The sequence below is a fragment of the Achroia grisella genome, unplaced genomic scaffold, assembly GCF_030625045.1.
Source record: "Achroia grisella isolate CSIRO2021 unplaced genomic scaffold, CSIRO_AGI_Agris_v1 utg1320, whole genome shotgun sequence".
NCBI classification, from domain to species: Eukaryota; Metazoa; Arthropoda; class Insecta; order Lepidoptera; family Pyralidae; genus Achroia; species Achroia grisella.
Window position 1 is genome coordinate 265,351 of NW_026712621.1, and position 15,542 is coordinate 280,892.

Sequence of the window (15,542 nt, forward strand, 5' to 3'; positions counted from 1 at the left end):
GCACCTTACTACATTGTTTGCTCAAGTATTCGACTATTGATTTTCAGGTAGCACAATCACAGTAACATTGATGAACATTTAACAACATCGTCTGAAAATTTCACACTAAATCGGCCACTTATTTTCTTTATCTTAACACAAAACAGATAAACAGACGGTTTTCACCTCGTCAGGATTTTATAATATGTACAGGAGATAATAAAGATAGTAGAAAATGTTTTAGATACGCCTTCGAATCTCCGCAGCATACATATCAGGTATTTTTGAAAGTTTATCAATAAAAGTGTAAGCCAACTTTGGATACCAATTTTAGTCCAATTACAATGGATTACGTCCTTTCGCATCTTATTATATTCCTGAATTTTAGGACCTAAAATAATAAGTGTTAAGATGAAGAAAATAAGTGGCCGATTTAGTGTGACATTTTCAGACGATGTTGTTAAATGTTCATCAATGTTACTATGATTAACAATATGTATCATTGTGTAACATTACGTTACCTGAAAATCAGTAGTCGAATACTTGAGCAAACAATGTAGTAAGGTGCTTCTATTTTGTATAACAGGTGCGTTCCACGCGAAATAGGGAATCAGATTTTCAGATTTTCAAAGACTCGTCGACATTTTTATAGATTTATTGGGTTTAGTTTTGATTACGTTTGAAAAAAAACATTACGAAAATGGTTTAGATTGCAATAGATATTGAGATTAGAGTTCAGATCAGAGTATAAGATTTGGTGCGACTGGACTAAGATCATACATAACATTGAGCCCGACTCTATATAAGCTGAAAACCTTGATGAATAATAACAAAACAAATTGACTGATATATAAAATTCTGCACTGCCGTTGAAGTAATTAAAGGATTCGTGAATAAAATATATAAAAACCCAAACACCATCAAATCCATAACAATCCAAATCAATGTTATAAATATAAATGTTACTGTCTGTTTGTATGTTACCTTTTCACAAATAAACGGCTACGGCTAAATGGACCTTAATGAAATTTGACGTGAAGACATATTGTATTGTATGTTGGACTCTATTTCCTTTAGCCTTTCGTTTGGGCCGTAAATATATTGTATCAAGAGGACAGACCTAGGCCATCTTTTATATCAAAAATAGCAAACTATGTCGTTGTTATAAGTAAACATAAAATTATGAATATAGACATGTGTAAGTTGGCAACACTCTTTCTGTTGCTATACTTTGTACTTATGATTTTACAATTTCCTTTACTTGAATATTCCATCTCATTATTATACGATAATGTGAACCATATGCGACGCAATAATACACTAATATAAATATAGCCACATATGTTAGATAGACTCAGTTAGTGATAACAACACGAATAGTAGGTATTATGACATTGCGAATACAAGAATTCGGGCCTATTTATAGCGGAATTCCGGAAAAAATGTTAAATTACTAGTCATGATTTAAACTCCTTAAACCTTAAAATATGCGGCACTTGATACTAAATTATATAATCAACTGGAATTTTTCCTTTATAAGATACTAGCTGCAAACCGTGGATCTGTCAGCGTAGAATATGCCTGTGTACATAGAGCAAAGAATTTTTCGTATCGATCCCAAATTATACCATAAAGAAACGACCACACAAATACAAATAATCAAATCTTTCCTTGTTATAATCAAAAATAGATACCTACATTAAAAACCCGCCCAATATTTAGAAGAGAATACGGATAGACAGGAAAATACATAAAAGAAAAACCCCCGCTACGTGCCGACAGCTAGGCCCGGTTTTAGATAATGACATACACAATGATTGCAAATAATGGTATTGGAGTTTGTTATTTGTTAGCCACAAATTACAGGCAAAGTCTATAACTGCGACGGCAAAACAATAAAATTAGAGCTACAATTTTTGTAAACAGTATGCGACTAATTTCAGTTAAGCTTGCGCTAAAATTACATACTTACATAAAAGCATTCATTACTATTTTATTGGCGGCCGGTTTTATTTAGTGAATCAATTCCAGTTTCAATTGATTTATGAAAGGAAGTACTGTAACTTGTTTTGAATTTTGTAGTTATCTCCGTAAACATACTAGAAAACTCTTTTATATTTTTATACTTTAGATGGCAAAATAAAAAGTTCAAAAACAAAAAAAGAAACGACAGACAATACAGTATTTATAATTTAGTAAAAGTGCGTCATTGCTACTATAAAAACTAAGATTTAGATATCTCTCCATTATCATTTGTACAGTACTTTGAAATTTATGATTATATTCAGTTATTTACTTATTTCGTTATCAATATTATCAACGCTATCACAATAATTATCATTGAGAAGACAATTTTACTGCAGTTAATCCTATTAATATAAAAACGCGACAGTTTCTGAGGATGAAATTTAACTACTGGACAGATTCGAATAAAATTAGGTACACAGACAGATCATATCATAGACTACTACATACTATAGAATATTCTAGTAATGCTAGTAATGCTAATAGCTAATGCATGATAAGAAATGTAAAAGCAAGTAATGACACTTACTTGAGTTTGGGGAGCTAATCTTGGTGCACCACACGAACATTGTTCTCCACAAAGGCACCCATTATCAAACGCACGTCCAGAAGCTAGATCACCTAAATGTCTCGCTGTTGGCGTCGCCAGCCTCAACGCGGAAGCGTCAGACTGTGACCTGTGATGACCTCTCCTCGCTGCCGGTCTTATCTCTTCAGCCAATATGGAGTCTCTCAATTTTGTAGCCTTAGACCGTTTTGCATCACCACCGAATGCAGTCAGCAACCACGCTAACCGCAGCGAAAACTCAGCACTTTGTTTACACCTGTGCACCAAATACGGTCTAAGCACGTCCGCTACATCGCCCATTTCTATGTACATCGTCGCCAATTGGGGCAGGTAGAAGTCGACGTCGTCGTGAGGGAATGAGAACAATTTGTTGGCCAAGTACGTTTGTACGCCGGGCTCTTTTGAGTTAAAAAGATATGAGATCGCCATGCTCATGTCGAATAGTTTACTTTCGAATAGCCGTAATAGAAAGTCTTTGTTTTTCGACGTGTCCGCGGCAGAAACTTCCGATTTGGTAGGAGGGTCGACAATTGTGTCAGGTGGATCTGGTGGTCTTTCTGTGTCTTCTGGATTTCCTGAATCGAGACTTTCCCTGGATCTCGCGGCAGCGGGTGGCTGTGGCCTCTCTTCATCGGCGCCATCGGGCGGTGTGTGAATTCCAGAATCATCTGAACCAGCTGGAACTTCAGGTGGTAAAGCCAACCTGGGCGCGGGAACCTCGATTGGAATCCGGAGTGGTGCGCCTTCCGGCGATGTCGGTGTCATGTCCTCTGGTATCCTTTGAAGAACAGAGTCCAAGGATCTGTTTCTTTGGTGACCGCATCCTGCCGGCGGCCCGCCTGCACCCGTCACATGTCTATGGACAAAAAAATACCATTTATACTTCACAATATTAACACGTAACTAGTCTTCAAGGTAGACAATATGAATCGCTATTTACTTTTACGATTACGTACTTATAAAATGGATCTTCATAATGCCGTATACCGACAACAATGATTTTCCTGACCATTTGGTCAATAACAACAGTAACTCCAAAATTCAAACACTGATTTAACACGACACGTTATTTAATTAATCCCTCACTGAAACATGGTGGCTACGCTTGAGCACCATTCGATGTTAGAAGTTAGAACAATGCGAACAGCCACGCAATATAGCATTACGAGTAATTAAACACCGGACGTGGTATCGGCACGTATACGTCCAACAGCGCGGCTGGCGTACAGCAGACTGCTTTACGCAACCGTGCAGGCACGCCGCCTCGCATACCATTCGAATAAGGATCACCTCGATTACGCAGCCAAAACTCAACTACGAAACAGTAGTAAACAATGCTCTTAGCGGGCCAAAGATTTACCCAAGCGGGTTGACGGTATCAGTTCAACAACTACAACAATGTGTTAATCTTTATTGAGGACGTGGAACTTTATTTTTATTTGCTGTCTTATGGAGTTAGAGCCGCTCCACTTGTACAAACAGACGTAATACATATGGTAGGAGCATTATAAAGAAATAAGAGAAACGTGCAAAATTTTTATGTATTTACCAACATAGCAAAGTTGCTATTTTATGACGATATGAATTCGTGCGAATAATATCAAAGAACCTACAAGCCATATTATAAACGATTTGAATTCATTGGATGATTTCAAAAGCCGTTCCTTATTGAAGTGCAACGTGCAGGTATTAGTTATTAACAGGAATAATATTCCTACTACATATGAGTGTGTGTATGTGTACTTCATAGAACTGTTCATTCTGATAATTTAAATCTTAGTAGTATTTTGTTCACGATTTCGGCGTATAACCATAATTTACCAAAACAAAAAGTAGCCTGTCTTTTTCCACTCTAAATGATTCGTATATGACAAATTTTATGACTGTTGATTATTCCATTAAGGAGTGAAAGCATACATACAAACAAATTCACTTTCGAATTTATCATATTAAATACTCTTACGACTAATGCATTTTTTATTTATGTGTAGTCTTGCAATACCCGTTATAGGTTAGGAATAATGTAATTAGATCAACACTAGTTCCTATCGGGTATTTAAAACTGCAAAATGCAAATATGATAATGGTAATGCAATCCCCTCACACAGTTGCAGTCATGTTTATTAATGACCTCGTATTTGTACCACGTTTACGATAGACAGCAAGCAGATAGGTACCATGACATAACGTTTACACATTCCAGCATCTTGGAGAAAGCGGCCGACGACCCCGAATAGTTTTATCACCACTTAAACTATCAATTACAAAGATCCACCCAACACAACACCACTGCCAGAAGCGCACCTAACACAACCGTCTATTCATTCATCCAAGAAAGTATATGAGTGGATGTGCGTGTAACAGGGTTGTCATTCATACAAATTTCCTCAACGGGTACGAGATTATAGGTAGGAGGTCAACTTCATGCTCGTACAAATTTTTACCTTTCATGAGCAAATTTCTCACTACTACCGAATTTTGTACTGTAACATGAATACAAGATTTGAATTTATTTAATAATTGTGTTGTCACTTTGATATATATATAGTCTATCTAGTCTAGAAACACAATATCCTAATTGTATCGGAAACTATACCGCTTAAATCAAAATTTAAATATATTATTATCTTTAAGTTAGTCAACCCTAGATATACGTATAGTGAGCAGTCAAAGAGCATTCCATACATATTGTGAGTGGTGAACGAATTAACATTGTTTATTTTCGGAACGTTATCGAGAATAGTGCATATGTTGCGTCCCGCTTAACAGATGTGTCGATGATGAACTAACGGTACTGGCGCAACGAAAGAGTGAACGCATTTATCGGAGTCTGTTTAAACACTATTTACTATCACTACTGTATATTGTTGAATAGAGTTAATAGTCTGCGAAAAACAAGTTTATAAAATACAACTTTCTAATATTGTTATTTATTAAATTACATAGTTTACTAGGAATAAATAAAATATTTAGAAAAAATATTATTGAACCGTTATCAAATTAATACGTGTATAAATAAATAAATTTAATTCTGAATGATGGGTTACTTAATTAAAAGCAATATTTACACAGATTACTAACAAGATTGAACAGCTTTGAGAAATAGCAGATAATACACAAAAGCTTAAATAAAACCTGAAGCTATCTAAAATATTTCTTTAGAGTAAAAAATACCCCCCGAGTAATAAAAAAAGGAATGAAACAGTAATTGACTATTCCATTTCATCACAGCATTGCGTTTTATAACTCGTTTTTTATACCCATCATTTACAAATTCACACATTGAGCGCACAGGAAACGTAGATATAACAGAGTTAATATCAAAGTGAAACGAGCTTTCATTAACCAGTATTGTGTAGACACGAATTGATGGTGATACGTGAAGGTCGATTTAGTTATGAAAAAGATCACTCTGCTTTGGCAAAAAAATATAGGTCAAACGAACCATAATAATCTATGAACTACATAAACACCTATTAAACGACCTCGCACGCAATAAAGGTAAGAAATATTTAACATTCTGAACCGAGGTTCTAATAGTTCTAAACTAGCAACGATAACATAACAACAATTAAAATAACAAACCAAATTGATTCGAGTGACGATGTTATTCCCGCTCGTGGCCACGTTGGATTCAAATATATCCACAGAAATGTGGACAAGTGTTCACATTTGCCAATGCCTCTGACTACTCTATTTGATATAACTGTCATGAAGTTGTATTATCAATATTATATTAATATTAGAAACATGATGTGTTCAAAGTATATTCAGATACTTTAACAAAAATATCTTAGACGCAAAAACAAATTCATTAAGAATGTGAATGAACACAGGCGATGGTTTATAAAACAATGGACATATCAATTAACCACAACTGGCGCCATATTGATTTCAATTAGAATCTCGTTTAGTTTTAGTTATGACTACAAACCTATTCCTACTATATTTATTTGCAACCGCTCACATAATATCCGCATATATAATATAACTATAACACTGAGTCTCTTTACTGTTTTTGAAACAAAACGTTTCTGCGTATAATTACACCTGCAATAAAAAAAGAATTTGCTAAATATAAATATTGTATAGACAAATACACAACAAATTTTTTTATCCAAATTTCTGTACAATGGTATAATACACTAAATACACTTATTTCTACAGAAATATTTTCTCAAACACTAAATGTAAACTTAGGTCGAGATAAAACTTACCAATCAACTTTTATAATATTTAATTCAAAATAACTATTCCACTCTGGCAAATAGTTGGAAATGGATATAAAAACAAATTTATTAGAATCAAAAAATAAATAACAAAAGCAATCTAAGACGAGAACGAGCCGACACGGATAATCAAAAGAAAGTGAGATCCATTCGTATAGTAGATGAATCTACGAAGATATTATATACACAAGTATACAAAGCAACAGGTGATTGTTACTCAAGTCGAGAGGTAATCGTGAAGGCCTCTGGATACATTTCACGACGTTAAAATTGACGTCAGCAGCCAAACAATGATGAATTGATTCGCGTTGGCACCATACCGGCTTTGTATTGTTGCGATGACCACCGGTGAAAGCAATAAAAAATTCTGTACATTTCAAACAGCATCTATCAACGAAATGGAGAATATTCTGTTGTATTTGATTAAACTACATCTCTACAGTGTATACAACTCAGCACTGTGGATTTTTAGAACAACATTTCCTCAACTAATACTTACAATTTCAATATATTTAATTTAAGCGTTGTGGTGAAAAAATTATTAAAGAATTGGCAAATTTTCTTTTTTGATGTCGGTTATTCTATTTCAAATATAACCATGGCTGTGTATACATTCTTTAAATGGTGAGTACACATTTTTACCACATCATTCATACTGTAGTAGCGAAAGTGAACGCCTCTATGTAGTGACCTTGTCTTTTAATGAGTTCGCACACATTCATAGTGAAGATGTTCTATGAAGCACTTATAGAACATCTTCACACGAAATAAAACAATTGCATTAAAATTTCTAATTCTCTTCTAGTAAAATATTAGAGGAATTCTTTAGACATATTTACATGTCTCTATATTTATTTAACTAATAAGAGGACGCTATATGTTGGAGCACGATGAAAAAGGTGGCTTTAAATTTTTCTTATACCTTTTTACTGAAAATTAATATAAAAAGATACATTAAAACGGTTTCCTATATTAGGAGAAACAGGTATAAAACCGAACTATTCATTCTATAAAAAGGTAAAGCTGAATTATTATAATATATTTTCAATGGCTGATGACATTTAACAAGATCAACTAATTATGTAACTAATATGTCATTGCTATGAAAAAAAAGATACATTCTCTGTCCGTCTATATATAGAACCATATTGAGCAATGCTTGACTGCAATTAACTAAGATTTTACCAAAAAATATATATATATTTGACCGCATTCTGTAAGTGCTGATAACTTGCATAATGACAGTTATTAAAATTCGCCTGACCCCGTCGTATCTAATTGAACTACTTGAAGATTATCTGCTATTAGGAATGTAGTAAGATGCACGAACAGTATAAACACTTCTTATAATTTCAATTTTATTTATAAGATTTATATATATACGCTTCCTGCTATGGGTATATTTACATAGTATAACATAAAGTCGTTTCCGCTGTCTCTGAGCTTAGATATTTCAATTTAGGCAACGCATTTTAATGCAGTCTTTAAGAAATAGAGTGATTCCAGGGGAAGATTTATATGTATAATACATGTAAACCCGTGCGAAGCCGGGACGGGTAGCTAGTGATAAAATATAAATTGACAAGAACTCATAGTTATATGACTGTAAACTTAATTAATAAAATGCTTACAATAGTAACTCTATTATTGTAGAGAATAGCTATTTTGAACTGATTATATTAATTACTAACCTGCCACTGCAATATTAAAAGTTGTATATAGTAAAGAAACTAATTGGATAATAAAAGTACAAAACAAACATATTACGAAAACAGATTCGATGAATGTAACAAGTATGTTACGAAAAGGTGGAGGCATGAAATTATTAACACATTTTGATCCGGATTGATAAGACCAGTTTGATGAAACGTGCTCTAGCAAAATTTATTGTAATTTAATGTTCGCAAATGTTAATCGGAGTTTAAAATAAATGACATATTTGAGAAATCTTTTTGGCAAATAGTAGCAAAGTTCTACATTTAAATTAGCCTTTTTATACTCTTACTAGCTACCTCGCCCCGCCTTAGCACGGGTTTACATATAAACATACCTCTTTAATCACTTACTGTATCTATTAAAAAACTGCATTATTACCCGTTGCGTTGTTTAAAAGATCTAGGTAAACGAACAGACAGCGGAATAGTCTGCATTTTATATGTACTATGTAAAGATATCATTTATAAACATAGATATATTAATTTTATGGAAACTTCTCTTTATTTTTAAATCAATACCGTTACAGCAATTGACAGTATGCAAGACGTAAACGGTTCAAAACAATTTATCTTAGAAAAAAATCTTTAGCTAGCAAGAAAATCACTAAATTACGTTGGCAGCCAGTGGTGAAGTAACTAGCCCATGGTGGCAAATTCACCATCAATTTATCACAACTGATTCTAGGGGAAACTGGCCGACTGTCAACCTAACATTGCACATTACTGGCAATAATGTTATTAGTCCAAATTACTAACAATCGTCTTCCCCATAATCCTTTATATTTGTAATTAAGTATGCGACATACATTGGTTCTAAGCACCAATTAAAATACATTAAGCAACAAGTGTTGGAATTCTCTGAGGTCAAACGTAATATCATAAGGACTGCAATATACGTTATGCAACTTACTGAAAATAACAATGTGATTTCATTAGGTTTAGTAAATCGAATATTAATTCGCGTATTACTACTATTACCTTTATTGCAGCTACTGGGTATAAACAGTTTTTTTAAACCAACTGTAATACGCAAGAAAGTATTGATACCTATACTCATATTTAAATTAAACAAAAGTAAAATTAAATCATCAAGTACGGGCTGTTGATTGTTACATTCATTTGATTTTATGGCGAAGAAAACCAAAGTATGACCTGTATCATTAATTTTTAAAATTTTCATTTTAAATTAAAAAAAATATGGTTGCGTTGAAGAAGAATTGAGAAACATTTGATTCCATTGTAGATACTAAAATAAATTAATTATTTCTTTGAAGCTACACTACTATATTGTCAAAAATTTTAAACATGTGTTTTATTATAACATGAAAAAAAAACAATGAAATGGGAATTAAAACATATTTATTTTTAGTTCGATTTCTATTTCCTGTAATGGTGCCGTAATATTGTTGAAATAAGTACATATAAAAGTAATTAATTAAATCAAAGTTTCGTTACCGAGCGTATACAAGACCTTGCGGGGCCTCAGCGCACTTTGAATTTTGCGAATCTAGACCATAGCATATTCACTGGGCGATGTCCAATATTTCTTTGTAATTTCCAAAGATAAACTAAGATTTAAGATGAATAATCATATCCACTATATATGAATCATACTATGAATTATTAATTCCAAACATCGGGACAAGCTTCTATTTTATACAGATATGACAGAATTATAAAAATTACAATATACTTTGTTACGAGTTTATTACACATAAATAATCAACTTACCAAGAAAAGAATAATACCAATATTGCTCTTGCAATTAAAAAAAAATCAAAATCGATGTAAAATTAGTCTACGAACATTCAGTATGCAAATACCGTTTACTAAAGGAATGTACATCATCGATGTATATCAAATATAATTTGTTATTATAATTAATCTTCAAACAATAATTTACTAGAAATGCCGGGTATCGTCACCTGAGTCGAATTTTGTTTCTTTTAATTATGTACTACTTGTCCAAACAATGATGTTGAGAAGGCAATTTTTTCTTGACGATAAGCAAATTTTTTTTGATATACCTATATAGATATAAGAACTTAATATTACATAGTTAAATTATCCTTGATAAATTAACATTACGTGTAAAATATATCTTTTTATCTCATTTTATCGTTATATTTCGTCACATTTACATATATATTTTTTTAATTATACCCTATGTATTATTCTATTACATAAGCTACATTGCTGTAAAAATTCATCAGAACCCGTTCCCTGAAATAGTAATACACAACCACCCATCTATCATATACATTATCTATAATATTAGTAAGATATACAATTCTTTACCATTTCATTGAGTATATTATACACCAAAACTACAATACGGAAATCTTATTTTTTAGAACACAAATAAAATATTCGACATTCCAGAGCAATGACGCTAGTGACCCCATGTACAGATGTTAATTGGCGCTGTATAAAGTCATTTGGTACTGACCACGTAATAAAATAATAAAATAGATAATAAATGATCGTACGGGTCATACCATAGACACAATTCAGTTAAGTGGACATACGGGCGCCTCCACTAATCCAATAAATAGTTGATCCTATTCAACGGTCAAGCTATTACTGTACCCACCCTGATTCTATTATGTTTATGGCTTCTTTAACACTGGTTTAATACGATTTTATCTATACCAGTGGGGATCAATGGCATAGTAGCCATTTTTAGTTCGAAAAACGGATTTAGATGGCGTCATTGGTATCGAATGGAATTCAACATTGTTTTGTAATCGTTTAAAACCCAAAACTATGTTTTTAAAAAGGTTTAATCTATTTTTAAAAAGTCATATATAGATGTTAAAATGAAATAATGCGTTTTGAAAAGTAATTTTCATATATTTACTCATTTTGTTGTTGCCCTGTATTTGTTTACAATTTAATCATTGCTAATTGGGGCTTATTGTTTCCAAAATACTTTCATAGATGGCGCTGTCTTCATTTGTATCACCGTATTTTAAATGTTTATTTTATATTTTCAAATAATAAGTACTTACTATATTATTATGATAAATTAAACATAAAAAAAGTTTAAGTAAATATAAAACAGCTAAACAAGAAAACCATATTATTCCAGTAATACTTATTTAGAAAGTGTTGCCATATTAAAAATAAATGCATAGATTTATCGATTTTTTCGAATAATCGATAACAAGATATTACAACGCATTATTCGATGGTGCTTTTAATTAGTCTTTGCAAACAGTAAAATTTCATCATTTTGTATTATACTGTTATTTGGAACGAATTGCAATGCATAATTTTTACTCGACGACGGCAAAATAGAGAGATTTTGACAGGTATGCAAGTACTATATATTTATCTGTTCGCTCATAACTTCGAAACTTGAAGAGGGAAATATTAATTAGATTGATCTGATACAAGTGTACTCTATTATATCAACCTCCACGCGGTCACCCTGGTAATTATAGCAATTAATGACATTAGTGACATAGTTCTTCTATTAAAAAAAATAAATACCTACTTATTGTAATTTAATGAATGAGAATTGAATGTGGTATAGAGTATAGAAGGTCAGCTATACCTTTATGAAACCTCAATAAACAAGTGTTATATGGTATCTAAATTACTGACATTGGTAGCTAAATATGAGTGTCCTCGAATTTTTAAAAATACTCATAAGAAACTTTACAAATACTCGAATTTTGCTTTTGTAGAAGGATATTTTCAACCTTACTAAATTGTACAAGGTTTTGAAACGATAATCATTCATAATACTATGATATATTACTGATCCTAGTACCTACTATTCATGATAATTAGTTTTTTAATATCTCCATTCGAGGGTAGGTTATTCATAATTTATATTATTAGATTTCATCACAAATAAAAATATCGATTTAAAATCGTAGGTTGGTCCATATTTTTTTATTATATCGAAATGACAACGAGTACTGGCAACATAAATGAAATGTTAAAAATATAAAATATAGGAATAAAAGAATAGGATAAACGACTTTAAGTCAAATGCTTAAAACATATTTTCACTAGCATTGGATTTTTTTTCTTTTTTCATCATTTAAGTTAAGTAGGTACTTCAACTTTTGAATTGTTCCTGTTCAGAGTTCATTGAACTTCTTATTTTTTGTCAAACTCAATAATTTAAATGTGTCTAAGGACTACTACAAATATTGAGTAAACTATCGTGTCTTTGAGGATTATCTCATACCAGGTATAACTATAAGTTGTTAAAAACTTGCATATGTATGCGTGTGTATCTTTCATATTAAAATATAATAAACATAGGTACTTGGTGACCGCTTTAATGTGGTATTATTATGTTTTTATTATTGTTATGAATGTAACTTCAAAAAACTAACACTGATTTTATAATTTTTGATTGATTGAGAAAATACTGAAAATTATTAATCAAAATAAAGTACTAAACAGTAGTATTATTTTTATATTTTATTAGAACTGAATGAATATGATGTATGAATAATATGTTTATTGTGCTAATAAGGTTACAGTTTAGTTACTTTCATGTAAATTCATTCATGTAAGTTCATGAAAATGTAACATGGTATATGATATTGTTTTCAGATTTTCCTGTCATCAACAACTTAATACTGAACAAAGTTTAAATAAATAAGAGATGATATTTTAAATCTCCTAGTCATTCAGAAGATAAATAACATTTTTACTGTAAAGAACAGGAGTTCAAAAGAATAAGAAATATATATATATATATATATATATGAACATTTTACTGTATAAAATAATAATGCAAGTAAAAATAAGAGAAAAAAGCAGAAGAAAAATCTGTAAATTATTAATCACAATGCAATTAATAATATAATTAAATAAGTAAGAAAGCAACGGACTAGTGATGAGAAGAAATTCCAAGTAATTATATTATGTGTAACCGACTGCAAATAAGTTTATGATTTAAGCTCATGATTATTATTATATTGCTTCATCAACAAATCCAGGAATATTTTGTGTACCAGGAATTAATTATGAAATGATTTTGATGAAATATTATGTCTTGATATTGATTTATTTGGAATATAATATAAAAATAACAGAAGTGTTTGAAGTTTTAGTGGTATAACAGACAAGCAGTGAAAGAAATATTATTGTAAATTATTAACAATTGTTTATTCTGTGATTAATAAATTATTTAAAAGTGTTTTATTACCTGAAATAAAAATTTTATGATCTTCAAGTGTTGTGTTCATGCAATGTTAGTTTTCACCTCATTCAATTTAAAATGTCAGGAATTATTTACTACATAATGATTTTGTATTAGATGGTAATCATATATATTTTTTAATGCAATGTGTATAATAATTCCCATTTACATCAAAAAACTTTGTGTAAATCTATATTTCTCTGTCTATAGACTTTGGTTGTGGAATACTAATAAGAAACAAAATCTAGAGACTGTAGTATATCACAGCATCCCAGAACCTTGTATTTAAGTCATATAAGGACTTAGTACCTACCTAATACTTGCTACTTTTTTAATCAATTAATTAATTTGATCTCAATCATCATGATGAACAATGATGATAATGTTGAGAATACTGCCAATGATGAATTTTATGGTGGTCATAAATAAATACCACCGTCACTATCGTCAACAGTCATTATTGATCTCATCATCATCACCGTTACCCTCCTTCATCCATATTGTCAAAAGTTACTACCTACTATTATGAACTGAAATGGTAAATAAGCTGACGATCCATCCAACCACGACGCTATCCGACGTACATACATACACATATATTATTAAACAGCATTACGTCATCATGTCGTGCCCGCTATATCCCGCATACGTTATCATTCCGGAGAACATAGATGTTATGCCCAAATATCCTGTAATTTCGCAGCTTAATTTCAACTGAATAACAACTTACATAAATACCAAAAAACTAGCAGTAAAGGCGTAGTTTGTAGATATCGAAGGTTCTACAAATAGGTATAACATCAAAATAAGTACCTACATGTCATTAGCACCGATGTAGTATCCCTGAAAGAACCTACATATAACAGATTGATGGTTTGCAGATATTATTTTCAGTTTTACAAATTGCCAGTTTACCATAATTAACTACATATTGAGAAATAATTATACACTGAAAATTATATGAGGTACCCATATGCACATCAATTGATTATAGCTAAAATCTATCACTATCACATAACAATTTAAATAAAAAAAACCGTATTAAAATCGGGCTATTCGTTAAGGAGCTATTGCTCCTTAACCGATAGCCCGATTTTAGTGCAGACGCGTTACGACATATCTTCGTCGGGAGAAAAAAAGTAGGCATGTAAAAAAGTAACTGTAACATAGTACATAGATACATAGGTACATTAGCCGTGTCTGTAGACTGTCAGCGAACAATATTATACCTACATTGAATTTTCGATTGTACCCAATCAGGAGTTCGATACAGTTATATATCTATTATGTACGTATCTTTGCAAAACAGATGTCATGTAGACCGAATTCTCTGCCATCTATTTTCATGCTTTATTACTAATCACCCACTAGTAATCCGAACTGCTTCAGATATAGCGACATCTAGCGCCTACGGCGGCGAAATAAAATAGCCCGAAGAATAGCCCGAGTTAGGAAGGAACCATTTTCTTGTATGGGATGGGGTATCTGTATGTAATATTATATTATCTGTGTCTATACGTATGATATTATCTTTCGAGAATATACGTATACGTAGTCCATTTAAGATCTATGTAAAATTTGATACAGGCTCTTGTTTATCGTCTGTAGAGGATAACAATTTCATATTTAGAACTTGCACACCTAAATCTTCTATATTATTTTACACTGCGGAACCCTATTTCTTAGTGTTTGTATTTTACAATTCCACGTATTACACAGCGGTATTATAATGTATCGAAATTGACCGAAAAAAAAGTCAAGACAAATCTTTACATTGAGAAAAATTAAAGCCTCCTCCGAAATTATCTATAAATTCTTTGATTAGAATGTATGCTATCTGAGATTTATTAAAACAT

The 15,542-nt window shown here is 31.6% G+C and overlaps 1 protein-coding gene across 2 annotated transcripts in view; it reads right to left on the reverse strand.

Annotated features, from left to right (window-relative positions):
• LOC131855195 (phosphatidylinositol 4-kinase beta) overlaps positions 1 to 15,542 on the reverse strand; it is a 56,222-nt gene that overhangs the window by 23,027 nt on the left and 17,653 nt on the right. Inside the window, exons 1-2 of one of the 2 annotated variants that reach the window (XM_059206441.1) lie at positions 3,529 to 3,789; positions 2,534 to 3,428 (exon numbers count right to left, since the gene is read on the reverse strand). In XM_059206441.1, the coding sequence (XP_059062424.1) occupies positions 2,534 to 3,428; positions 3,529 to 3,584 (951 nt within the window). In that variant the 5' untranslated portion in view covers positions 3,585 to 3,789. Of the gene's footprint in view, positions 1 to 2,533; positions 3,429 to 3,528; positions 3,790 to 15,542 lie in introns of those variants that run through there. The other variant, XM_059206442.1, reaches the window with a different exon arrangement.